This window comes from Mustela putorius, unplaced genomic scaffold (assembly GCF_011764305.1).
Source record: "Mustela putorius furo isolate JIRA1106 unplaced genomic scaffold, ASM1176430v1.1 tig00000281_pilon_pilon_pilon, whole genome shotgun sequence".
Taxonomy (NCBI): domain Eukaryota; kingdom Metazoa; phylum Chordata; class Mammalia; order Carnivora; family Mustelidae; genus Mustela; species Mustela putorius.
In genome coordinates, this window is record NW_025421343.1 from 5,258,459 (window position 1) to 5,285,248 (window position 26,790).

At 35.3% G+C, this 26,790-nt stretch overlaps 1 protein-coding gene across 12 annotated transcripts in view; it reads right to left on the bottom strand.

The window, feature by feature from the left end:
• Positions 1 to 26,790, bottom strand: part of GCFC2 (GC-rich sequence DNA-binding factor 2) — a 46,165-nt gene that overhangs the window by 3,439 nt on the left and 15,936 nt on the right. Inside the window, exons 6-16 of one of the 12 annotated variants that reach the window (XR_001177833.2) lie at positions 21,343 to 21,529; positions 19,452 to 19,575; positions 18,433 to 18,514; positions 17,846 to 17,958; positions 16,698 to 16,897; positions 14,725 to 14,875; positions 9,460 to 9,581; positions 7,607 to 7,686; positions 5,267 to 5,343; positions 2,609 to 2,675; positions 956 to 1,029 (exon numbers count right to left, since the gene is read on the bottom strand). Coding sequence is in view for 7 of the 12 variants with exons in the window: in XM_004742284.3 (XP_004742341.1) it covers positions 883 to 1,029; positions 2,609 to 2,675; positions 5,267 to 5,343; positions 9,460 to 9,581; positions 14,725 to 14,875; positions 16,698 to 16,897; positions 17,846 to 17,958; positions 18,433 to 18,514; positions 19,452 to 19,575; positions 21,343 to 21,529 (1,270 nt within the window). In the remaining 5 variants the exon portion in view is untranslated. The other 11 variants (XM_004742284.3, XR_001177835.2, XR_001177836.2 and 8 more) reach the window with 11 other exon arrangements.

A 26,790-nucleotide genomic window follows, 5' to 3' on the forward strand; every position in this document is an offset into this window, starting at 1 on the left:
TATGACAAGAACTAGGAAATAACAGCAAAAAACAAACAAACAAACAAAACCCTGGCCAGCATAACTGGTAAAAATAATATCCTTACTATGTTATTTTGCATTTCTCTTATTAGTACTTTTGATCTTTTCCATGAGTTTAGAAACTTTTACATATTCTGTTTTTGGTGAATTTCCTGTTGCATGTCTTTTGTCTATTTTTAACTGGAATATCTGAATTGTTTACTAACTTTAAAGAGCTTTTTTAAACAGGTGGATGTTAATCCTTCTATGGATTATAACTTTTATTTCTCAGTTTTCCTTTTAATTATAGAAAAGAAGGAATAACTGGTCACCCCAATGAAACTATCCTTCAGTTTTAACAATGATCAAATCTTGATACCTTTTAAATGTTTTTAAATTCACTGAAGTTTTATACTTTCATTAAATCTTTCACCATTTCTTCTCTTGCTTTTAAGTTCAAAAAGATACATTTATCCTCTTAGTATAGTATTTTAGTTTCTTTTTTATACTTTATCTGAAATTTATACTGGTATTTAGTGAAAGTTGAGGATTTATCATTCTTTTTGTAAAGAGTTAAATGGTGCTGGGCCAGTTGGTTATTAAATTTTTCTTTTCCCTGCTGGAGGTAATTCAAACTAGTATACAAATCCTTAAATACTGAGAGGTTGGTTGCTTTTGGGTTTCTAGTCTATTAAATTATTATGAGTACCACAACAATTTTAATTATTCTGTTACAAAATAGGTTTTAAACTTTTTAAGTAATCTCTAGACCCCAATATCCTGACCTTGAGATCGAGTCACATGCTCTACCCCCTAAGATAGTCAGGTGCCCCACAATACAGACTGTATTAATTGAATTTTAAAAAGTAATATTACACTGACCTGGTTGCACTTTTTAACAACATCTGGCCCAGGTATGGCATTAAGAAGAGCTATAATAAGGTAACGATTTAGGAGCTTCCCTAGTCCTAGTTCTTGCAAGGTGTCATCTGGGAGGAGTCCATTCCAAAGAAGAATATTGCGGAACAGCTAAAATAAAATAAAGATTAAGTGACTGTGCAGCTGTTTCCCCTAAAGGAAAAAGGTAGTAGTTTCCAACAAACATAAAACATTGGTCTATCAATTTTACAATCACTAGAAAACATTTCTGAACAAATACCTAATTCTTTACAACCTCCATATATTTGCTCATCATATTTCTTAGGACTATCACCCAACATCATCTCAATCTTCACTGGACCCTCTCCAGATCAGTGATCTTCCTCCTCGATTCACACTCCCAGAGTCTGGGGTCATCAGGCGCAAGACCATAGGACCCAAATATTCATAAAGGACTACTGTTAAAGTCAGTGTCACTGTTACTAATGTGTTATTCTGAGAAACTGTCATTGCTCTAATACATAAGATTAAAAAACATGATATTCCAATAAAACTAACATTAGTTGCCTTTCCTTCCTCTAAATCCATATTTTTGTGAATTTTAGGATTTCCATTTTCTTCCCAGTACTGTATTACTCTAACATGCAATCTTTCTACACTTTGTCATTACTGACGTTGTTCCCTCTTTCTGGAAAGTGTTTTCCCTGATTCAACCACCTAACAAATATGGATTCACCCTATTAAAAACTAAGTTTGCTGTGGTCACCCAAGACCCTCTTAATTGTAAAATCCAGTAAACATTTTTAGTCTTTCTCCCAAGTCTCTTGGTGGTATTTAATACTTTGTCTTCACTCTTAAAAATTCTTTGCTTAGTTTTCATGATGCCACTCTCTTTTGACTACTCTAAGTTTCACAATAAATTCTAACGCTTATTTGAAGACTTCACTTTCTCTGCCTGCCTCATGTCCCTCTTTCCCAAGGTTGTGTTGTTAGCCTTCTCATGCTTCATGCCATTCCTAATACTGCCTCCATGTGGCTGACTTCTCAATCTCCAACTAAGATCTGCCTCCTGCAGTCCAGACGTCTATCTTTTCCTATATTTTCCCCCATAGATTTCAATTCACCATCTGAAACAGACCTTTATCTTCCCTTCAAGCCTGTTCTTCCTGTATCCCCTCCAAGTTACCAAGCTGCCAAAGTCAGAAACTTGGCTAGAACCCTGGTCTTCACATGTAATTATAATTTAATCATCAAGTCTTTTCAGTGCTCCATCCTAAGTATCTTCCAAACCCAACTTTTTACCATCTCTCCCTCTTACCACTGACTTAGTAATGACTTCACCATTTTAGACTAGGAGTTGGCCAACTATTGATTGTGGATTAAATCTAGCTTGCTGCCTGGTTTTGCAGAGCTGGTAAACTAAGAATGACCTATTATTTTGAAAAACAAAAAAACAAAACACCCCAAAAAATACATTTTGTAACATGTGAAACTTAAGACACTGACATTTTAGTGTTTGTAAGTAATGTTTTACTGAAGCAACCATGCTTATTTGTTTACATATTGTTTATAACTGCTTTTATACTACAAGGCAGAGAGTTGAATAGTTCAATGGACATTCAAAGCAGAAAATATTTACTACCTGGTCCTTTACAGAAGTTTGATAATCTCTACTCTACCACATACTAGTGAATGAGAAAAATTTTATTTTTGTAGTTTTTCTGCTTACCTTTAAACCTGACCAGAACTGCCTTTCTTGGAACTTTGAATGTGGTGATGTTTTGTTTTCTACAGTGCTAATTTGAAACCAAGAAAGAACAAAATGCAAACTGTTAATCTTACAGAACCAGGGTTTAAAAAACTCTTTTTTTTTAAGCAACTAAATTAAACTTTAACACATTAACAGAATGTAAGTAGAGTGCTCTGATATCAAAATTACAATTACATGTACACTTTGATCCAACAACCCTATTTCTGAGAATGCCTTCTGGAGGTATACTTGCACATGTACTGGTTGGCGGGTCTATAAAATTATTCACAGCACTGTTGGTAATGGTTTTTCACTCCCATGCCCACCAGTTACATTACATTATATGAAGGCAAATTAGGCAGCTTAAAACAGGAGTAAAGTACTCTTGTGATGATATGATCTCAAAGATCTACTAAGTCAAAATAAGGTACAAGACTATGGTTACAAATGTACCTTCTCTGCTATAGAATGATGGGGTGGGAATAAGATTACGGCATATGTAAGTATTTAATTCTAATTACATGACGAAATTATGGAAAGGTAAAAAAATTACTAACAGTGATTATTATGTATATGGAAGAGGAGGGGCAAAAACTGGATGGAGGGCAGGAGGGGAGGGAGTAAGACTCCGTTTTAAATATAAATTAAAATATACATACTCCTACTACTCATACTTCTGAACCATATGAATAGATTTCTTATTTAAACATTCTGCTACAAACTTTAACAGGGCATAATTTTTATACACAGGTATCTCTTCACAATTAAATTAGCCAGAAAGCTCAGAAGTTCCTTTCTTTTCTCTCCACAGAAGCTCTTCCATCCTGTGAACGCTCACTGGATCACTTTAGTTCATGATCCAGTACTATAAACTGTCTTTTTAGCAAATGTATAAAAAGCTTCAGATACTACTTGCTTCATGATACTGTATATAGAACCCTGAAGATTCCACCAAAACTACTAGAACTGATAAGTGAATTCAGTAGTCTCAAGATAAAAAATTAATATACAGAAATTTGTTGCATTTCTATACACTAATAATGAAGTAGCAAAAAGAAATTAAGAAAACAATTGCATTTAGGGCGCCTGGGTGGCTCAGTGGGTTAAGCCGCTGCCTTTGGCTCAGGTCATGATCTCAGGGTCCTGGGATTGAGTCCTGCATCGGGCGCTCTGCTCAGCGGGGAGCCTGCTTCCCTCTTTCTCTGCCTGCCTCTCCATCTACTTGTAATCTCTGTCAAATGAATAAATAAAATCTTAAAAAAAAATTGCATTTATAACTGTACTGAGAAGAACATAATACCTAGAAATAAACTTAACCAATGAGGTGAAAGACCTGTACTCTGCAAACTATAAAACATGGATGAAAGAAACTAAAGACAACATAAAACACATGGAAAGTTAATATCATTCTCATGGACTGGCAGATCAAATGCCGTTAAAATGTCCACCCTACTCAAAGCAATCTAAAGATTTAAGGCAATCCCTATCAAAATACCAACTGCATTTTTCACAAAACTAGAATAATACTAAAATTTGTATGGAACAACAGAAAATTTGAAACCGTCAAACCAAGCATGAGAAAGGACAAAACTGGAGGTGTCACAATTCCAGATCTCAAGATACACTACAAAGCTGTAGTCAGAACAGTACGGTACTGGCAAAAAAATAGACCCACAGATTAATGGAACGGAATAAAGACCCAGAAATAAACCCATATTTATATGGTCAATTGATTCTACAATAAAAAAAGGCAAGAATATTCAAAGGGGAAAAGATAATCTCAACAAATGGTGCCGGAAAACTGGACCACCTTCTTCTGCCATACAAAAAAACAAACTCAGAATGGATTAAAGACCTAAATGTGAGACCTGAAAACTTCAGAATCCTAGAAGAGAGCACAGGCAATAATTTTTTTTGGCAACAGCCATAGCAATATTTTTCATCTAGGAAAAATATCTCCTCAGGCAAGGAAAACAAAAACAAAAAAACCCTACTTGTTTCCTAAAGTAAATCCATAATTCACAGAGTTTCTAGCTTTCTGTGCTGGCACCGCTCTGAGCACGTTTCATCTTCACAGTGTCTTGTGAAGTAGGCATTAATACCTTACTTTACATACAAAGACACTGATGCACACAAGCCCAAAGTCAAATATCTAGTAAATCTGGGCTCCAGAATCTGGATTTAACCACACTGTGATGCCATCTGCTACGTTCTTAACATAAAAAAAAACAAACATCTAAGTCCAAGTGTGTCAGATATCATACATGGAATGAAAAAGTGAATTATTTTGCTGAAATCCCAATTTGCACCTTATTAGGTGTATGTGTATTTGAGAGAACACCTAATTTTTTTTTTTAAAGATTTTATTTACTTATTTGACAGAGATCACAGGTAGGCAGAGAGGCAGGCAGAGAGAGAAAGGAAGGGAGGCAGACTCCCTGCTGAGTAGAGAGCTCGATGTGGGGCTCGATCCCAGGACCCTGGCATCATGACCTGAGCCAAAGGCAGGGGCTTTAACCCACTGAGCCACCCAGGTGCCCCTAGAGAACACTTAATTTAGTTTCTTTTGCACTGCATTCTTAAGTTTGCATTACATGATTAGCTATTACATATACTCTAAAAATCAAAAGCTCTTACCTCTTTGGATACAGAGGAATAAAAACATCATCTTCTATTGCTTTCTTCATTCTCACAACAACGGATTTAAGTAAGTCCTATTATAGAAAAATTTAAAAGCATCAGTGATAGCCATAGGTAGAAGTCTATTTATCAAAAGTAGTAATTTTAAAAGTATAGTACAGATTTGTACTATACTGTAACACAGAATCAGGTGTTAAAATCACTATCAATGAGGTAACAAGAGAACTTTATTCACCCATGTTGGTGCATACAGCTGTAGCTAGTGCATTTTCATTGTTGTAGGGCATATTCTGTCACATCAATACTAATAATGGGATATTCAGGTGTTTCCAGTTTGGGAGCTATATTACACACAATATTGTATAAAAGTTCTTTTCCATTTAAAATACATCATTTCAAATGCCAGCCTTGACAAATATTTCCATATTGTTTAAAATTTGTGTTTCTTAAAAACAGTTTTCTAAAAAGAAATGCTACAAAGGACATTATTGAGTTAAATGTTGGAAGTGGGATATGGATGGTAGATTAAGTATATGAAGTTTACTGAAAATGGTAAGTGTCCCATGATTATGTAACAAACTTTTTATTCTTATTTTTTCCCCCCAGACTTTTTATTCTTAACAAATAAGCAATTTACTCACAAAGTGTTCAGGAGAAACAAACTGTGTATATATACAATGGAACAGCAGATAATAAAGCATAATGGAGCAAAATATTAATGACAGGTGAATCTGGGTAAAGGGCCTATGAGCATGCTATTTTTATTCATGAGAATTTTCTGTAATTTGACATTATTTCCAAAAATTTGTTTAAAACAAACTCCTATATTTTTAAACTCTGAGCTCATTAACTTTTTCGATTATTCAAATACATTATTTCGTAGGGGGGAAAAGTTCTCCAAACAGTAAAGTTTTAACGACCACAGACACACATACAAACACACTCTGTATACATTCTTTAAACTAGCTTTGAAAAGACTCTAAAAGCTTTAGTAGTTTTTACACTGCTTCAAGGCCATTTCTTTCCTATCTTTTATTTATGCAGTTGAATGTCTGAATACAGAGGTAGGACATAATATATATTCCTTTCACACCGTATACTTTGAGAGTCCATTTTCTCAATATTTGAAATCCCTTTGAATACTATTCTACTATCTATAAGTCTATGCAGAATTCCTAGCAGGCATTTTATTAGCAGGCATTTTACATCTTCATCCAGTTCAATATTGAACAGGGCAAATATTAAGAAGATACCTAATACTAAAAGACTCCCCCCAAAGGTAGCCACATTCCTCTTGGTCCAGTATTCTATAGCCATACTCTTACCAGTTTCTTGTACCTAACTGTAAATTGCTAAGCTTATCTTTCCCCATTTAATCCTCAGGAACAATTATAAATACACTACCTACTCTACCTGCACAGTACCTTACTATTCAGTGAAAGTAACTGAGATAATATGGGACACTTTGCTTCAGTAAGCAATCACCTGCATTTAGGAACCCTATCAGTGATAGATTATAGTAATTACTACTTTTTTTTTTTTTTTTTAGGTGTTCACAATCTACCTCTGTAATAATCTATTTTAGAATCTTATCAAGAATCAAAACTATTCTCAACCAGGCATTAGCTTATAGAATCATTTGCTTCTTACTTTGAAAATAAGAACTATGCTGTTTGAGTCCATTATTCTAGAATCTTTTTCATTCTCTTCAATTTCTTACACATCACTGAAAAAACAGAGTGATGTCACTGGCAAGGCAAATTGTCTCAGTAGCCAGGAACACTATGTAGTTCAGAGATTCTTATGTACGAGTGACTATGCCACACTCAGGGAGTGTTTTACAGTGTCTGGAGAGATTTCTGGTTGTCAAGACTAGAGAGCACTACTGGCATCTAGTGGTTAGAGGCCAGGGAAGCTGCTAAGCACACTACAGAGCACAGGACAACTTTCCACAGAATTATCTTGCTCCAAATGCCAAGACTGTTGAAGATGAAAAAATCTGATACAGTCCAGTCTCCTACTAATTACACAAAGAACCCATTTTCCACATTCATTGTGGGAGGGCTTCCAGAATAAAAATTGCTTGTATAAGAACTTCATGAGTGGATCTCTAACACTTTTGAAAGATTTTAGTTATTATAAATTACAAAGTGCCAGGTCTACCACTTAAGACCCAAGTGACCTTTTACCAGGGACATGGCCCTCTGGGCCCCAGCTTCTTCATCTGTAAAATGGAGTTAAAGTCAACACATTCTACAGGGTTGTGAAGATCAAATGAGACAATGTGAAAGTGTTTAATAAATAGAAAAGCACTGATTACATTTAGGTTACACTTACATAGTCCCATACAGAGAGCAGATATAAGATTCCATATCTACTTCCTTGTGGTTCTTATCTACTGATCCTGATTCAATGCTCTGTAACAACACAGAATAAACCCACTTCTTCTTCAAATAAAGAATCTTCATGTGTATCTTAAGTTAAATAGCTCTAATTTCTGAAATGATTTTCAAGTTGTATGTCTTTATCCTATTGGAACGAGGTGAAGACGCTCTCACTCCCATCAGTTTGCTATATGTTCAAATCCTTGACTTTCCACTGGGCTCCAATGCCACCTTAAACATTTCACAGTATTTTCTCTGGGCTGCACGGGTTGGGGGAGGGGAGGGGAGGCAATGTGGTCAGTGACGCAAGCTTAGGCTTTAAAATAAGATTAAGGTTCAAATCCTAGTTCTAATTCAAGGTATTACTATGAACCAATTTCTGAGACTGTATCTTCATCTGTAAAATGAAGCTATCATCCATTTTTTAATAGAGCAACTAGAACTAAGATGACACAGGAACAAGGTCCAAGAGAGTGCGAAGTACATAGCAGGAATTAAATAATTGTTCCTTGTCTTCCCCCACTTCTCACTTCCTATTTTAAATAACATTATTTTTTCCTTTTTAACGTAGACTTCATGCCCAACGTGGGGCTTGAACTCATGACCGAGACCTGAGCTTAACGAACTGAGTCACCCAGGCACCCCTTAAATAACAACTTATGCACACCTTATTTCCTTTAAGATCACATGTTGCTTGAAGACAGAATCATGCTGGTTTCCCTCTTCTCCCTCTTACTTCTTACAGCTTCCCTCCTTCATAATAATTCCCAGTGCTAAAATTTAATGGTGTTCAGAATATGAATGTGACATGCCTCCTTGCTTCTCAACCACTTTGCTTATTCTACTCTGGACAATCTCCAGACTGTCAATTCTCTCTCAATTTCCTTAAAGCTCAACATATATTTGATTTACTGATTTAACTGTATGAATATGTGACATTCTCATCAAAAAGCAGAATGGTAAAAAGGAGTACCACAATAAAAGTAAGATTTAACACATTCTCACCAAAGCCTCTAAAAGGTCTCTCCTTAGGTCTTATGTTGAACAAAACTCAATTCTAAATAATGGTATGATGAAAATCTATCCTACTAAACTTTTTTTTTAAGGATTTTAAAAAAAATTTTAAGTATAATCTACACCCAAATGTAGGGCTTGAACTCAGGCTCCAAGATCAAGACTCACAAGCTCTACTGACTGAGCCAGCCAGGTGCTCCATATTCACTGAACTTTTGTAATCCTTAAAGAGATTACTGCTTTTAACTTTGGCCGATTACAAGAAACTAGTTAATATAATGAATGTTAACCTAATTTTAAAATTATTATTAAAGTGAAGCCATAATACCAGATTATTGCTAAAACAAAAAAGTATATAATTGTTTTTCCCTCTTAGAAGGAACAAATTTGCACTAATGCATTTATGCCTGTTCATCTCTGCAGGTCCAAAGTATATTCACAAACCTGAAAAATGGCTGGCTGGACCATGGGAACAAAAATCAGGCCACTGAACAGAGAGGAATAAACTAATATAATAATCTGGATCTTATTACATGTATGTGTATCCTATAATTAATAACGACTGTCATCCCTATTAGAGTGTTCATAAATATGAAGGTATATTCTTTCATCTTATTATCAATAAGAAGAAATGGTCAATCCTAGTTTCTATAAATCAGAAGTAAATCTATTTCTCCCCAAATTGTTATTTGGTAATTACTTCATTTGCATCTTCTGTAAACAAAGATTTAGAACAAAATTACATTAATCTATAAATAAATCAAGACATTTATTAACTCTAGAAATGATTACCTGTTTGCCTTTACTAACTTCATTTGCACAAGTGGAAAGTTCTTCAAGAATCAATCTGCAGTGTGTTATTAAACTTGTTGTCTGTGAGGTCGACAAGGGATCCCAAATGAATTCTACAAAGTCTGAAACAAAAGTTTCAGTAATGTACAATTTATTTACTAGATTGCTTTGCTTTTCACATATAAACAGCTGAGGCCTTTAGCAAAGACTCCCATCCTATGCAATTAAAAATCCATGCCAATCATTACCATTATGTATTTGCATACATTCTCAATTTCCTTGTCCTTTTTGGGCTCTGTTAAACATGTTTAACTCAACCACAGCCCTAGGTAAATTAAATCTACTTGTCACTGAGTCTGTGGCTCCAACCATGTGGCTAAATCATGGCTGGAAAAAAAAATATATACTTTAAACTTATCACTGTGAAACTCCGGTGAGCCCTTCATGCTGCCTAGCAATCATGTTTCCCTGGCCCACTCCTCCTTCCTCTGATCCAGGTGATCATTTCCTGTCCTTTTTTCCCCTCCTTGCTCTCTCAGTTAATGGACTTGACTCTTCCAGACAGCTGTTTACCTTTTCTTTTCTCTTCCCTTGCTCTTGCCCTCATGTTGAGACTTCCTCAACTGATGAAAAAACAGAAGAAAAGTTCCATAAACTACTGCAGAATCTATACACCTACCTACATCCATGCCCACATACTTTTTTTTTTTAAATTTTTTATTTTTTATAAACATGTATTTTTATCCCCAGGGGTACAGGTCTGTGAATCACCACTCACCAAAGCACATACCCTCCCCAATGTCCATAACCCCACCCCCAACATACTCTTAATTTGACTTCCATTCTTATGGTTGAAGCCCCCAAGCTCCTCATGAAGGCCAACTTTTCTTCTCAATGCCTTTGGCTTGCTGGAAGATACTGTTCCCAGAATTCTGCCCTCTTAACTTCAGTATTGCCATCACTTCTACCGGATCTTTCCCAACAGCTACAAACAATTATTCTCTTATACTAAAAATAACCCTTCCCTTGCCCCTTCTTTCCCCTCTAATATTGCCTTATTTCTTTCCTTTACTTTACAACAAAATTCAAAAAACTGTCAAAACTGTCTAATTTCTTTCCTCCTATTAACCCCTGAATTCACTTCAATTAGACCTTATCTCCAACCATTCTACCTAAACTATTGCTACCACTGGAGATGACCTTCACCTTGCAAAACCTAATGGTTGATTCTAGTCCCCAACTGATTTATCAGCAACAATTGGAACAGTTCACCACTCCCCTTACAAACATTTCTTGGCATCCAGGATAGCATTCCTGATTTCCCACCTATCTCTGCGGTCTCCTTTGCTGGCTGCCTGTCATCTCTTTGATTAAAGAATGCTGGAGTACCTCAGGACTCAGGTCACTCACCTTCTCTTTCCTATCGACATTTATAAATACCCTTAGTATTTAAAGTCAGTTTTGTGGCTCTGTCATTGATGTGCTGATAAATTACAAATTTACGTCTGCTACTTGACCCTCTCCTTTAGACTCATGTATTCAACAACCTAGTTGACATCTCTGCTTGGATGACAGGCACTGCAAACTCAGCATTTGTCAAACTAAGCTCCTGATAAGACCTCCTTGCTCTAAACATGCTCCTCTCAGTCTCTTCCACTTCAGAAAATGGCAACTCTGTCCTTCCAGATGCTTGGGCCCAAACCCATGCAGTCACTCTTAAATTCTTCTCTCTCTTGCTCCACATAACCAATCCATTAGAAAATTCTGTTAGTGCTATCTTCGAAATGTATGCAGAATTCAACCACTTTTCAGAACTCCACTTTTAACACCCTAGCCTAAGCCAGTATCATCTGTTGCTTGGATTACTGCAAAGGCTTCCTAAATGGTCTGCCTACAGTTCATTCTCAACACAATAACCACAGTGATTCTGTTAAAATGTTAGGCAGACCAATTACTTCTCACTCTTTCACTTACAATAAAAAGTGAAGTGCTTACAAATGATAAGAATCCATATAATGTAGCCCATGTCATTTTTTAAAAAAAGATCTTTATTTTGGAGAGAAAGAGATAAAATCTCAAGCAGACTCCATACCGAGTGTAGAGCCCGATATAGGCCTCGATCCCACGACCCTGAGATTATGTCCTGAGCTGAAACCAAGAATCATAGGCTTAACTGACTGAGCCACCCAAGTGCCCCAGCTCTTGTCATCTTGTTAACCTCTTTCTGTTTTCTGCCCATCCTCACACCACTATAGCCACAAAGACCTATGTGCTATTTCTCAAGGAAATCAGGCTGGCTCCTACCTCAGGTCCTTTGCATTTGCTGTTCCCACTGTTGTGGATTCTGTTTCCCCAGATATTCTTAGGGCCCACTTTTTCCTTTCAGAATCTACTCAATTATGAACTTCTTAGGAAGGCCTTCTTTGGTCAATCTTTTTTAAATTGCACTACTCTTTGATAATTTGTATCCCTTTCTCTCACTTTTTCATCTCAGCCCTCATAACTAACGTTTTCTAGATTTTTATTTGTTATCCGTCTTTTTTGCAGAATGTAAGCTCCAGGAGGAAAGGGATTATTATTTTGTTCACTAATGTATGTGCTGAATCAGTAACAGTGCCTGATATCAGGCAGACCCTATAAAATATAAGTTAAATAATAGAAAAAATGAAATAGGTAAAAAGAAAAAAAAAACAAAAATAAAAGTGACTTCTCAAGCATCTAGACTTCTTTTTTTAAAAAAAAAAATTTTTTTATTCAATTATTTGACAGAGAGTGCATGAGAACACAAGCAGAGGGAGCTACAGAAGGAGGGAGAAGCAGGCTCCCTGCTCAGCAGGGAGCTCGATGTACAGCTTGATCCCAGGAACCCAGGATCATGATGTGAGCTGAAGGCAGACGCTTAACTGACTGAGCCACCCAGGAGCCCCAGAAGTTTAGGTTTCTTATAACCTTAGAAATATTTGGTCAACTAGTACTGAGAGCCTACTATGTGCCTAGTGTTCAATACAAGAGGCACAGCAATGAATAAGATTAGGTAGGTAGCTGCCTTTGAACAACTTTGTCTAAGGCAAATACATTTATATAAACAATTATAATTCAATGTGTTGGTGTAACCATAAGTATGAGTTCAGAATGCTACAGGAACCCAGAGAGGTATGTGTAAACCAGTTCCTAAAAGTGATGTCTATACTGAAAGATGAAGAGGAATTGGCCAGGAGGAAGGGGTGGGGCTGGGAGGTTTGCCAAATGGATAGAACATAGAAGATACAAAGGCCTAGGAAGAATATAGCTAAAATGTAGTAGAGGAAAGGATGAGGAAAAGAAGGAAGAGAGCTTAGCAAGAGATGGGGCTAGAGAATTCCTAAGCAAAGATGGGATTCTGAAAGGCCATGAAAGCCATGTTAAAGAGTTGAGGCTTCATCCCAAGGGGGAGTTAAGAATGATGAAAGTGTTTTAAGCGAGTTATGACAGAACCAGACTCACATTTTAGACTCACAAATTACACTGGCTGTAGTACAGAAAATAGGTTAGAAAATGGCTGGGGGGACCCAAACCAGATGTGGCTATTGCTTATATAAGGAAGCAAGAAAAAGGAAGAGAGTGAATGACTTGAAAATTCTGGTTTGAATACATGGGTAGATGGAGATGCCATTTTCTTGACAAGGAACACGAGGAGTATATCTGTAGCAAAGATGGTAAGTATGACTTCACATGTGCACTGCGAGTGACTGCTGGACATCCAAGTAGAGGTACTTCGAAGGTACTTTGATAAGAGAGATCTGGACTTCCTCCAGTTCTTTTGGATTTAAAATTGCAAAGAGCAGCGCTATCTGAAGTAACTTTCTGAATGATGGAAAAAACATGTTATATTTGTACTATGATAGCTATGAGCTACATATATGTAATTATTAAGTATTTAAAATGTCATTAGTGTAACCGAGCAAGTAAATTTTAATTTTACCTAGTTGAAAATTTTAATAATCACATTTAGTTACTGGTTACCACACGGAACAGCACAGATACAGATGTCACTAAAGGAGTGCATAAGATTACCCATGGGGCTCATGAAGAGTACAAGAGGATCCAGGACAGAGCTCAAGAATAAATATATAATATTAATTTCTCATAATTCTACTTATTTTAAGTGATGTATTTGGAGTTTTTTTTTTTTTTTAAGATTTTATTTATTTATTTGATAGACAGAGATCACAAGCAGGCAGAGAGGCAGGCAGAGAAAGAGGAGGAGGTAGGTTCCCTGCTGAGCAGAGAGCCCGATGTGGAGCTCAATCCCAGGACCCTGGAATCATGACCTGAGCCAAAGGCAGAGGCTTTAACCCACTGAGCCACCCAGGCGCCCCTGTATTTGGAGTTTTTAAAAGAGAACTTATATGAGGCATACATAATCTGTGCTACCATTAACAGAGCTAGGTAAAAGTAGTAACTTTCTAATTAAACCATGACTGTACTGCAAGATACACGGAGGAAAATCTTTAAAGTTAGCCAAATTGGCTAAGAAGCAATACAAAAGTGGTTGTTTCACTTTTTAAGAATTCTGCAGCCTTTGCTATCCGAATCTGTTCTCCGGGACATGGTGAAACAGTTCCTTATCAAGTACAATTTCAGATGAAACAACTCTTCAGACTGAAGCAAACAAGCATCAATGCTAAGTGCAGATGTGAGGAAGATGTAGTAAGGTTTTTTAAAGAAAGAAATAAAAAGAAATGGGATGAACTTAAGGGAAAGGAAGAAATCCTACTGCAGTAGGAATGAAAGTATATCACTAATAAATGACTCAGATGTTATAAAAGTAACACTAATGGGGGCGCCTGGGTGGCTCAGTTGGTTAAGCGTCTATTTCGGCTCGGGTCATGGTTCCAGGGTCCTGGGATCGAGCCCCGCATCAGGCTCTCAGTAGAGAGCCTGCTTCTCTCTCTCCCCATCTCCCCGCCACTCTGCTTACTTGTCCTCTCTCTCTAGCTGTCAAATAAACAAATAAAATATTAAAAAAAAAAAAAAAGTAACACTAATGTCATAAATGCTAAAGGCTAAAGGCTGAAGAATACTAGCAGTCTGGTAGCCAATCACTTGTGTAAAGAAGCACTCCTTAATTACCTTCAATTATGACATCTATTGATTTTTACTGCACTTTACATTTCCCTGTGTTCAAAACTTCTAAAAAATAATCTATGAATATAACAGAAATTAATGATCTTAGACTCTGCCAGAGAATAATTTAATTTTACCAAGATTACAAAGCAGTAGTACCTGTAAGTCGAGGAATAATTGTTTTGTTGATGACAGCAGACAAGATCTTCTTATCAGAACTATCCTCCTTCTTTGAATCTTCCATACTGTTAGCCATAAATTCTTCTATAGATGTGAACCACGGCATCTGTTTTAAACCTATGGCATCACACTTATAAATAAAATTATCAAAATTATCAATACATTCTTAAACATTACTTTAGAATAGTTATATTTTTGAGTAATCACTGGAACCTTTCTGAGAATCAAAAAAGAATAATTCCACATTTTAAGCCCCTGTATTTAGCACTAGACCACCAAGACGAGGCAGGATGACATGACTAAGATTGATGTCTAAAGAGTATGACAAGAAACTATATTCTATCCATTGTTTGTATGACAAATTCTCCGAAAATGCCCACTGTGTTCAGAACCTGCCACACTTTACTTTTGGGAACAAAATATACATTTGTAAGAATAGTACTTAAAATAACCTGGAATTTGTTTATAAAAATTCATTTGCCTCATGCAAAATTCATTTCTGGCTCCCTCAATTCTCATAGGCACAAATGTGTTTTTTACAGGTGGTTTAGCTTAATAAGCAAGTGGCAGATGGCAAATTATTATTTGTTGAATGAATGAACAGATCAGCTGAGCGGTTAACAACTATGCTGCTGTCTAACCAACTACTTATTTTCTTAGGGATAAGCTTAGCTCCTGTACTATGAAGACTGCGTGGACCCGAATGTAACACAGCAACAGGCATGCATAACTAGGACAGAGAAAGATAAAAGGACATGGCTCTGTCTCCTTTAGTTTGTTCAGTCTTTATCTTTGGTTCTCTATTCCTTCATTTTCTCATTTGTCTCCTTACTAGATATATTCACATGGACGTTCCACTATTAGTAAAACTATCAGTAAAACTTCCTTCAAAATTTTTTTCCCTCTGGAAAGTCCCCATTCCTATTAATGGAACTACCACTGCTCTAATAACCCAGAATCAAAACACTGGGGCAACCTTTTGATGTGATGATGTCAGAGTTATTCTTAGTATTTTACTAATTCTTTCATTTTAATTCTAATATAGTTAACAGAGAGTTGTATTAGTTTTAGGTATACAATATAGTGATTCAACACCTCCATACATCACCCAGTGTTCATCAGGACAAGTGTACTGCTTAATCCTCATGCCTCTTTCACCCACTCCCTTGTCCCCCTCCCCTCTGGTAACCATCAGTTTCTTCTCCATGGTTATGACTCTCAGTATCTCTTTCTCTCTCTGTATAATCAACCCTTCTCTCTCCTTTGTCACTACCATTCTGTGTGAAGAATTCACTACCTTGGACTCGGTGTAGAGCAGTACCTTTCAGTATTATATCCATCTCTTATTTCCCTTCTCTCCAAGTTAGCCTGCTGCTAGGGCTTCCTAAAACAATACTCTCAAAATGCTACTCCTCCCATTATTTACCAAGGTAAGTTCCTATCTCTTAATTTAGGATCTGAATCTCTACATAGTCTCTAGCTCTTGAACTACCGATTTCTCCTTATTCACTTTTACAAAAAATTTTGTCTCGTTTAAATCTTCTTTACTCTTCCAATCCTCATTTCCACTCCCCTTCTTCCATGCAGCTTTCCAAACCAAATTATTACCAATATATCATCTCCAACTTCAGAGTTCTTGGTACGTATGTCAAATTCCTCAGGCCAAAAGCTAACACTACCTTTACATTTTTAAATCATTTAAGAAGATATTAAACTTATCATAGAAGAAGCTAAAAAACAAAAACCAAAAAAGTTTCCTTTGCAGATGTTTAGTGCTATTCGGCCTTAAAAATAAAGGGAGAACCAAAAATAAGAAAGATGAATGCAAACTATTACCCCAAAGCACTAATTATCAATTCCAACTCTATGTGTTTTAAAGCTAACCTGATAACAAGGGCATTTAAATAATTAACACAACAGAATTATTTCCTTTATATGTTAAGCTTAAATACCTTAAGAGGATTCCAATCAATCAGCTGAACTCGGATTAAGGGATTTAAAAGCTTCGGTATACACAAACTAATGAATGCTTCATAATAAGAATCAGGATACTTTTCTCGCCATTGTTGAAATTTCAACAAAATATGCTGGATATTACAAAAATCATCATGTACATCTTCAAAAATCTTCTTATGATCCTGTGAAATGTTATCTGTAAACAAAATGAGTCTCTGTATATAATACATTTTAAATTTGTGACCTTTGTTTCCTATAAACAATCATGTACAAAGATGTATATGATCAACTGAGCTGAAAACTTTCCTTTGATATTAACATAAATTAGTTTTTATTAAGAAAAATGCTTTAATAGCCATATCGACACTAAGGAACTCCACCACTTATAGAGTCCCTGTTACGTTAGCATTGTAACTATCTTCCCTACAAAGCAGGTATTACTACCCTATTTACAGACAAAAAACAAGCAAATAAGCAACATGAGATTCAGGGAGGTCAATGGATCTGCTTAAGATACAGCCCTTCTTCAAACCTATCTAACATTAAGGCCCCAATTCTTACAACACAGTATTTTACCTTCTCATTTCACTACAATTTTTAAGAAACCTCTACCCAAAATGTGGGGCTTGAACTCACAATCCCAAGAACAAGAGTTGCATGCTTTAGTGAATGAGCCAGCCAGGAGCCCCTAAATTTAACTTTTCAATTAAAAATGATGATATAGAAAGTATGTCATAAAAAAAAGAAACCAAAATGTCCATGGTTCCTTTACAAAAGATGAGGAAGACTGAGGGAAAAAAACTATAAAGATGCAAAACTATAAAGATGCAGAACACTCACAATGTTCCTCCATTTCATCCCATTTTTTCAGAGGTAGAAAAAGTCTTTTTTTTTTTTAAAACAAATCCCAAAGTGGGGGCTCAAACTCACAACCCCAAGATCAAGAGTCACATGTGCTACTGAGCCAGCCAGGTACCCCAAGAAAAAAGTCTAAAAAAAAGGAAAAAATGTATTCTTTTTTCCTGAAATTTCCCAACTATTTTATATATATATTGCCCTTATGTACTTAAGGGGAAGCACAGTAACGCACTTCCTACCATTTTAATATTTCAAATTAAGACATATTAAAAACTTGGTAACTGACCTTGGGTTTTTTGGAAGTCATTCATGTCTGCTGAAGACAGTTCATCATCACTAGATGTCCCTTCCTGATGATCGCAATTCCCAGAAAGTGCCCTTGCTTGTCTTCTTCGTGATCTATGTTTTGCAATAAACCCAAAACAAATTGAAAACGAACAGTTCCTGCTAAAAAGAAATGCTTTAAAACAAAAAGAAATGCCCAGAATATACATCACACAATTTTATGCTAATATTTTTGGCATTTCAGCTTGATTAATCTGAATTGGTGGTTCTCCCTCTTTTTCTTACAGGACATTCCCATGGGCTACCCAGACTTTAAAGAGGGAGTAACAATATAATAATGACTGGCTGTAGTTATGAGAAATTCCTGGACCAATACATGCCATCTTACCTTTTCCTTTTGACTGACCCAAAACACCAGTGTGTCTTTAAACCTTGGGGGGTGAGAACCATTTAACTCAATTTTGGTTTTATATCATTCTCACAAGCTAACGTTCAGTTATGGTTAATTATACCATATGGGTTAACTATATTTAAGTAGTGAAAAATAATTGCTCAATGATGCTTTAAGTCTTCAGATTATACAGTTACCTTCGAGATTCAATCTCTTCTAAAATCCATTGAGTTTTTTCATCTACAGCCAAGCTTTCATTTGTTGATGTTTCACTTCTGCCTGTTAAGGAATAAAATTGATTTCATACTGTAAATTCTTAAAAGAAATATAGTGAGGAACTATTAAACAAAAGTTGTATCTTGGGTGTCTATACATATAGATATATATAAATACACTTAATATGCTTAAATTGCATATTTCATCAGGCAATGAAATTTCAATGTTAACTCCCTATCACAATATTAATAGGCACTGAGCTTGCTAGCCTGATACCCTGGCTGGTGAATATAAGTCAGCACTTGAGAATACTGACGAAATTCTACCAAGTTTCTCTCTCTCACATTCTTTTTCAGTAGTTTTCACCAGTTTTTTTTTACCCCTAAATTGCTGCAATTATTTGTATTACCAATATGTTATTCATATTATTTTCTACTTTAGAATGTACCATAATTTCTAACCAACTATAGGTCATGTGTTTGAGAGTCACTTTGCTTTCATCAGCTATTTGGTTATGATCTCATCTCTTTCACTATTCCCTGGACAGCACTTTTAATCCAAAGAAGCCATCTCTGAAACCAGCATGAGAACTAAAAGGTAGCATCCAAATCTTATCTGAGATCTCACAGATAATCACCGAAACCCACCAAAACATCTTTAACCTCCACAACTAATCTGTGGAAGGACCATGAAATCTTTAATAAGTTAGATTTCTGTAAGCCTACAGGCTTATAGGTTTATGTCAACTCCTCTCAAAACACTCATCGGACCATATATCTTGTCTCAAACAGTAAAAGTGATTAGAAGATATAATTTTTGTCTTAGACTTAATTTAGGACATTTTAAAGCCCTGACTCTAAATATTTTGAGGTTTTTAGGAAAGGGTAGGTGAAAGGCATAAAAAAAGCATATTTTTGTATAGGAATAAAAATATTTTATTCTTTAGCTGATAATTCAGCTTAATGAGTAATAAATTATATTGAACATGAAAAACACTAACGTGATAACTGTTGTAAATACGTTGATTCATGTTTTAATTCATCTTGCCTGCGTTTCATAAAGGTCATGGCTTGTTTTAAAAGGAGTGCATGCATGGATGATTCTATTTCTTGGATGCTGACAATCTGAAATACATATATAAGTAACATTTTGTAGGTCATCAATAATGAATTATAAAAAGCAATACATAAGCATGTGTTTATGCTCAATTCTTATATAAAGGAATATTTTCAATACTACCACATTTATACCACAGTATTTATTGTGAGATACAGATGTGGCTGCCAATGCTTTTAATATTGGTAAAACCAGAAAATCAACTTACAGTACTAAAACAGCTATAAATATCATAAATAATGAAAGGAAATGGGCTAGAGTTAGGAACATGGTTAAGAATGGATAGATAAGAAACAGGATTCTTTATTTGAAATATGAGGAGCAGGAGAAAATGAGGAATACAGCTATTTTTCATCAGCTGAGGAGGCACACTGATGAAACTGATTAATTTGAAAAAATGGAGAATGGAGGAGACCTAACAAGACAGGTAAAGAAACTATTAAGCAGAAATAAGTGATTATTTAAAATCAGTGTTTCTTATATTTCTTGGGCAACAACTCCCCCCCCCAATCCAATGATGTTCTATGTTAACTCATAGCCATGGGTACATTAATGTGTAGGCCAAGAGATTTTAACAGCGTCATTCTTCAAGGATCAATGAATTAAGTGGTATTGCAATAAATACGTCAAAAAGTAACTACCAAGGGACAGTAAAAAGTAAATTTGAAACAACAGGAGAAAAAGAAATCCAATTTTTCGGTAACATTTTAAATGTAAATAAAAAGCAATGAAGAAAGTAGAAAGTATTTTTTTAAAGTGATTCATCAACTTAAAAAGAAAAAAAGTCAACCCAAGACCCTAATGTAAGAACTTAGTATGTACAGAACAAAAACAGAAATTATAAAGGGAAAGAATGATTCAAGATCTGATTAATGCAAAAATTTCAAAACATCAGGATGTCAAAAAAAAAAAAACTGCAAATGAAATCAAAAGACAAACTGCTTTCTACATCAAGTAGGATAAAACATTTAAAAATTCTAAGCAGTAAGAAATTTTCACCATATAAGGAAAAATGAAAAAGAAAAAGAAAAATCCCCACTACGAACTAAAAAGACAACAGGGCACAGACAACAAATAATTCGCAAGAAAAAAAGACTACAAGTGTTAATAAAACAAAGAGTTGTTTCAGATCAAAATAAACAAGTAAGATGAAATTAGAGAGGGAGACAAACCACGAGAGACTCTTGACCATAGGAAACAAACTGAGGGCTGCTGCCCCTGGGGGTTGGGGTTGGAGATGGTGTAACTGGGTGAGGGACATGAAGGAAGACACGCAATGTAACGAGCACTGGGTATAAGACTGATGAGTCACTGAACTCTTCCTCTGAAACTAATAACACACTATATGTTAATCAATTATACTTAAAATTTTTAAAAAAGGACAAAAATGAGAAAAAAATATATAAAAACCACTATTTTTTAAATGAAATAAGCTAGAAATAAAACTGATAAAATCCTTTTGGTGAATAACTAAACAATGTTTTATAAGCCTTAAGGATATTTAGACACTGACTTAGTAATTCCTCTTCTAGAAATTTTCCTTAAACAGATGAAATTTTAACACAAAAATTTATATACAAAACTTCATAATACCAAAATAACTGCAAAAAACCTAACTGTCCAACATTAAGGGGATAATTAATGTTGTAGTATGTAAAAAATGTATAGGAAAACCCTAGAGGAAAGAATTTAATTGTAGGATTTACTTTTAAAAAATACTGTGGCGAGGGGATTTTCTATATAAAAAGGAAATACTGTATTTATAACCACATTACCTTTTCATTAAGACAGTCAATTAAATTTTCTACATAAATTTTCATGCTTTTATAGAATTTAAAATTTAGAGCTTGATTTGATGAATTCTCTAGGTTCTGGATGGTACTCTTTGAGCTTTCAACATCTTGTATATATTTTTCATATTCCCTCAGGTGTGAGCGGTGAGTATCCTGTAGCAATGTTAATCTAAGTAAACAAAATAAAGAAAAATGAATACTAAAAACTGTTTTTCCAACTTTTATTTCTACTACAGTAAACAGCAGTCTAATGAAATTTTTTCAAAGCTATCTTACAGGGACCACCAAGGAAACTGACAAACTTATAAACCTGGGTCTACGAGATTTTCTGTATAAAGGAGAAGGGCACAATGAAAGAGGTCTTGAAGGACACTTAAAGGTTTTTAGGTGCTCAAGCTAATCAGAGGGTAATTTTAGGGTGAAAGCTGTTCAGTGTTGACTGATTAGAACTGGTGACTTTCTAGAACAATCCAAAGTCTTTTATGTGAAACTCAGGAGGAGTCCATCAGGAGTTACTGTAAGAACAATTTGTGGTCTTTCTTAGAACATTTGAATAAGCTGGTATTAAAACCATTTGAGCATGTTATGATTTGGTATAACGTGTTTTGTGATTCAGTGGTTTTATCTGCTTTTAGAATTTCATGTTCTTTGAGGCATATTTCTTTCTTTTTTTTTTTTAAGATCTTACTTATTTATTTGACAAAGAGATCACAAGTAGGCAGAGAGACAGGCAGAGAGAAGGGGAAGCAGGTTCCCTGCCGAGCAGAGAGCCTGATGTGGGGCTTGATCCCAGGACCCTGAGATCATGATGTGAGCTGAAGGCAGAGGCTTAACCCACTGAGCCACCCAGGCGCCCCTCTGAGGCATATTTCATTTCCTGTTTTTGATATAGCCCCCCCATACACTTTTTTATTGATAAGACAGCCTTTTTTCAACCTTGTGAATATCACATGTATCAACTGATGTAATGTGAAAAAAAAAGTGTCAAATACAATTCAATGTTTGCTTATTTTTTAAAATGCAGTTATCTCCCCATACACCTGACAGTAGAGGAGTAAGAAACACTTTCTTTAAAAGTATCTGGAATGTGGGCACCTGGGTGGGTCAGTTGGTTAAAAATACCTGGAATGTGTTTTCCACTAATATTCGACACTGTGAGTACATTATAATTAGAGAATTAACTACAAATGAAATAACAAATTTGTAGTATGTGGTCTTCAACTGAACTTTTTTTTCCCAAGAATTCAACTCCTCCAGCTAACCTGCTGTATAATGAAAAATCAGTAAGTACTTGCTTAGACCAAATGTCATCTATCCATTTCCCTGGAACAATGACTAATGCGTTTGTCTTTCAAAGTTTTTCTTTGCTTTATGTAAAGAATGGAGACAGCTAAGAAATAAGACAATAATGGAGAGAAAACATTACGAATAAAATGTTTTGAGTGGAATATTATTGGCTATAATAACAAGCTCATAAATACATATTACATGAAAAAAGCAAGGTATACAGGGTATACAGTGTGCTTCATTTTTGTATTAAAAAAATGGGCAATATCTAAGTACATATGTGCTTGTATAGATATACAGACTACTTCTGGAATGAAACCAAGGAAACTGGGAGGATGGTTTCCTCTGCGGAAGGTGACTTCCTTTTCTCTGTTTATCTTTTTGTACTGTTTGATTTTGTCTTTAGTCTTTGGACCACAAAAACACATTTTCTTTTTAAAATAAAAAACCCAGTTAATAACAAAATAAAATAAGGCAGTTCAGTTGGATTGGCATCTGACTCTTAATTTTGGGTCGCATCATGATCTCAGGGTCATGGAATCAAACCCTGCATCAGGTTCCACGCTCGGCAGACTCTGCTTGGGATTCTTTCTTCCTCTCCCTCTGACCCTCCCCTTGCTCTTGTATATTCTAATTAATAAAATCTTAAAAAAAAATACACTAAAGTTAAAAATAAAACCTATCCAGATAAAGTGAAATGCTAATTTCTATCAGTGGTCTGCTACCTTTTTACTATTATATAATTCATGCAAGACAACGGTCTCCAACACAATTTCAAAAAAGCCAAAACAAAAACCTCCATGTAATTTTTCATGCAATGAGTATAATTCTAGTTCTGTTCTTCCAATTAAGGAGGGACTATCGGAAGGACAGCAAATAATAGTAAGGTTATTACTAAAAGTCTTGAATCAAGGCAATCTTCATTTAATATCACTGAAAAACAGTGATCTAGGATACAGCTTGGCAAACTTTTCCTCTAAAGGTCAAGACAGTCAATATTTTAGGGTTTGGAGTTAGATGGTTGCTATTGCTACTACTCAACAGCAGCCAAAGACAATGCATAAACATGTAAGTATGGCTGTGTACCAATAAAACTCTATTTACAAAAACAGGCAGTGGGCTGGCAGTTTGCTAACTCCCTATAATATAGATAGCCCAGTATCTAAAACTGGTACATCTATATATGTTTATATTTATTTCATAATACAATGCTATAAAATGTCCTTTTTTACATCAAACCATTTAAATGAGCAACTATGACCAATATTTCTTAGGTGTAATATAATTACGGAATGAAACGACTTTAAAGCTGATTTACACAAAAGATACAGGGGAAGAAAATTTGGAATGTACTACTCTGTATTAGAAAAAAATTCCCAAGTATTTAAAAAAAAAAAAGAAGCAATGAAAATGTTCTTTATAAACATCATCCTTCCATTGTGTTTGGAAAAGATACTTGGTGTGACTTCAATCTAACATTTGTTAAGACTTTTCTGTTACCTCACATTTGATCTTTCTTGAAGAGTATTCCATGTGTACTTGAAAACAATGTACATTCTGCTGCAGTTGGGTGGAATGTTCCATCTGTATGGTTAGGTCCATCTTGTTCAGGATCACTCTTTCCTCCTTGATTTTGTTTGGATATTCTATCCATTATAGAAAAGTGGGATACTGAAGTATTGTTCTATTACTGTATTGCTATATTTCTCTCTTCAGCTGTTGATATTTGCTTTATATAGGTGCTGTAATGTTAAGATGCGTATTTATTTATAATTGTTTATTATTATAATTCCTGACAAACTGATCTCTTTATATACCACCATGTCATTCTCTGTCTCTTGTAATAGTTCTTTTTTTTTTTTTTTAAAGATTTTATTTATTTATTTTACAGAGAGAGATCACAGTAGGAGAGAGGAAGGGAAGAGATCACAGAGAGAGGAAGGGAAGCAGGCCCCCTGCTGAGCAGAGAGCCCGATGTGGGACTCGATCCCAGGACCCTGAGATCATGACCTGAGCCGAAGGCAGCGGCTTAACCCACTGAGCCACCCAGGCGCCCCTCTTGTAATAGTTCTTAACCATGACACTACTGCTCTTTAGTTTACTATTTGCATGGAATATATTTTTCAGTCCTTTCACTTTTAGTCTATATGTATCCTTAAATCTAAATGAGTCTCTTGCAGACAGTATATAGCTGGATCTTAATTTTTTTTAATCCATTTAGCTGCTCCATGTCTTTTGATTATACAGTTTAATCTTTTTATATTTAAAGTAATACTAATACAGAAGGACTTACTTATTGCCATTTTGTAAATTGTTTTCTGTCTTTGTAGTTATTTTCTGCCTTTTCTTCTCTTGCTACCTTAGTGTTTTGTTGATTCTTTATAGGGACATGTCCTCAGTCTTTTCTCATTTTCTTTTGTGCATCTTCTATAGGTTCTCTCCGTGTGTGTATGTGTGTGTGTACACACCACAGGGATTACAAAAAATATCTTATAGTTCTAACCTATTTTAAGCTGATAATAACTTCACTCACATATAAAAAACTGTACCTATTCCTTATTTCCTCCATTTCTTTTTATTGATGTCAAAAATTACATGTTAAAATTTTGTATTAACAGCATTAGTTTTTTGTAGGTATTTATCTTTTAGATTCTATACCTGAACTAAAACTGATCTTCACATCACCCTTACAGTAGAATCTGAATATCTATTTGTCTATATATTATGTTTACCAGACAGCTTTTTTTCTTTTTAAGATTTTATTTATTTATTTGAGAGACAGATCACAAGCAAGCAGAGAGGCAGGCAGAGAGAGAGAAAGGGAAGCAGGCTCTCGGCTGAGCAGAGAGCTGGATGTGAGGCTTGATCCCAGGACCCTGGGATCACAACCTGAGCCGAAGGCAGAGGCTTTAACCCACTGAGCCACCCAGGCATCCCTACTAGACAGCTTTATATTTTGTTCTGACATGGTTCCTATTACCAGCTGGCTTCCTCTCAATCGAACTTTTGATAGTAATTTTTGTAAGGCGGGTTAAAGGTAATGAACACCCTCAGCTTTTATCTGAAGTTTTTATTTCTCCTTCATTTTTGAAGGATAATTTTTATTGGTGGGAGTTTCTTTCAGCACTTTGTATATATCATTCTACTCCTCTGGCCTATGTTTCTGTTGAGAAATCTACTGATAATCTTACGGGGCTCCTTAGTATCTGATGAGGGGCTTCTGCCTTGTGGCTTTTAAATTTTCTCTTTCTGCCTTTTAAAAGTTTGATTATGTGTCTCAGTGTGAGCTTCTCTGGGTTCAACCTTCTTGTAATCTTTTAAGCTTGAAACTGGATATCCACTTCCTTCCTCAGATTGTTATTACCAGACATTTCTCCAAAAACGATATACAAATGGCCAATTAAGCACATGAAAAGATGCTCATCATTAATCAGGAAATGTAAATCAAAACCACAATGGTATGCTTCCTATCCATCAGGATGGCTTAATCTAAAAAATGGAAAATAACAGTACTGACAAGGATGTGAAGAAACCGGAACTCTCAAACATTGCTGGTGGGATGTAAAATGGTGCAACCACTTTGGAAAGAAGTTTGGTAATGCCTCAAAAAGCTAAACAGAATTACCAGCAACTCCTCTTCTAGGTATATTCCCCCTCCGTCCCTGCTTTTTTTTTTATTGGATGACTCATGGCTTAAAGTTTCCCCTTCTCCTTTTAAATACTTTAGAAAATGACTGCTATTTTGTAAAAACAAAAACCACAACAAAATGATAGAGATATTAAAAGAAAATAATTTAACACTGTATTTAGGATTCCAATTTAAAATGTATAATGAACTTGTGATTTTTTAAAGTATTAAGAGATTATGCGACTGAATTTATAAATATTGAAAAAATTAAAAGAGCTTAACATATTCTTAGCCACAATATCTTCAGATAAGCTCCCTGCCCCACTCTCTTCTCCTACTTGGACTTCCATAATGTATACGTTGCTCTGTTTGACAGATACTCTAAGTCCCTTAGGCTTTCTTCACTTTACATCTTTTTTTTTTTTGGTTCCTTTGACTTGATAATTTCAAATGACCAGTCTTTGAGGTTACTTTGAGGTCACTGCTTGATCAAATAGGTTGCTGATCCCCTCTAG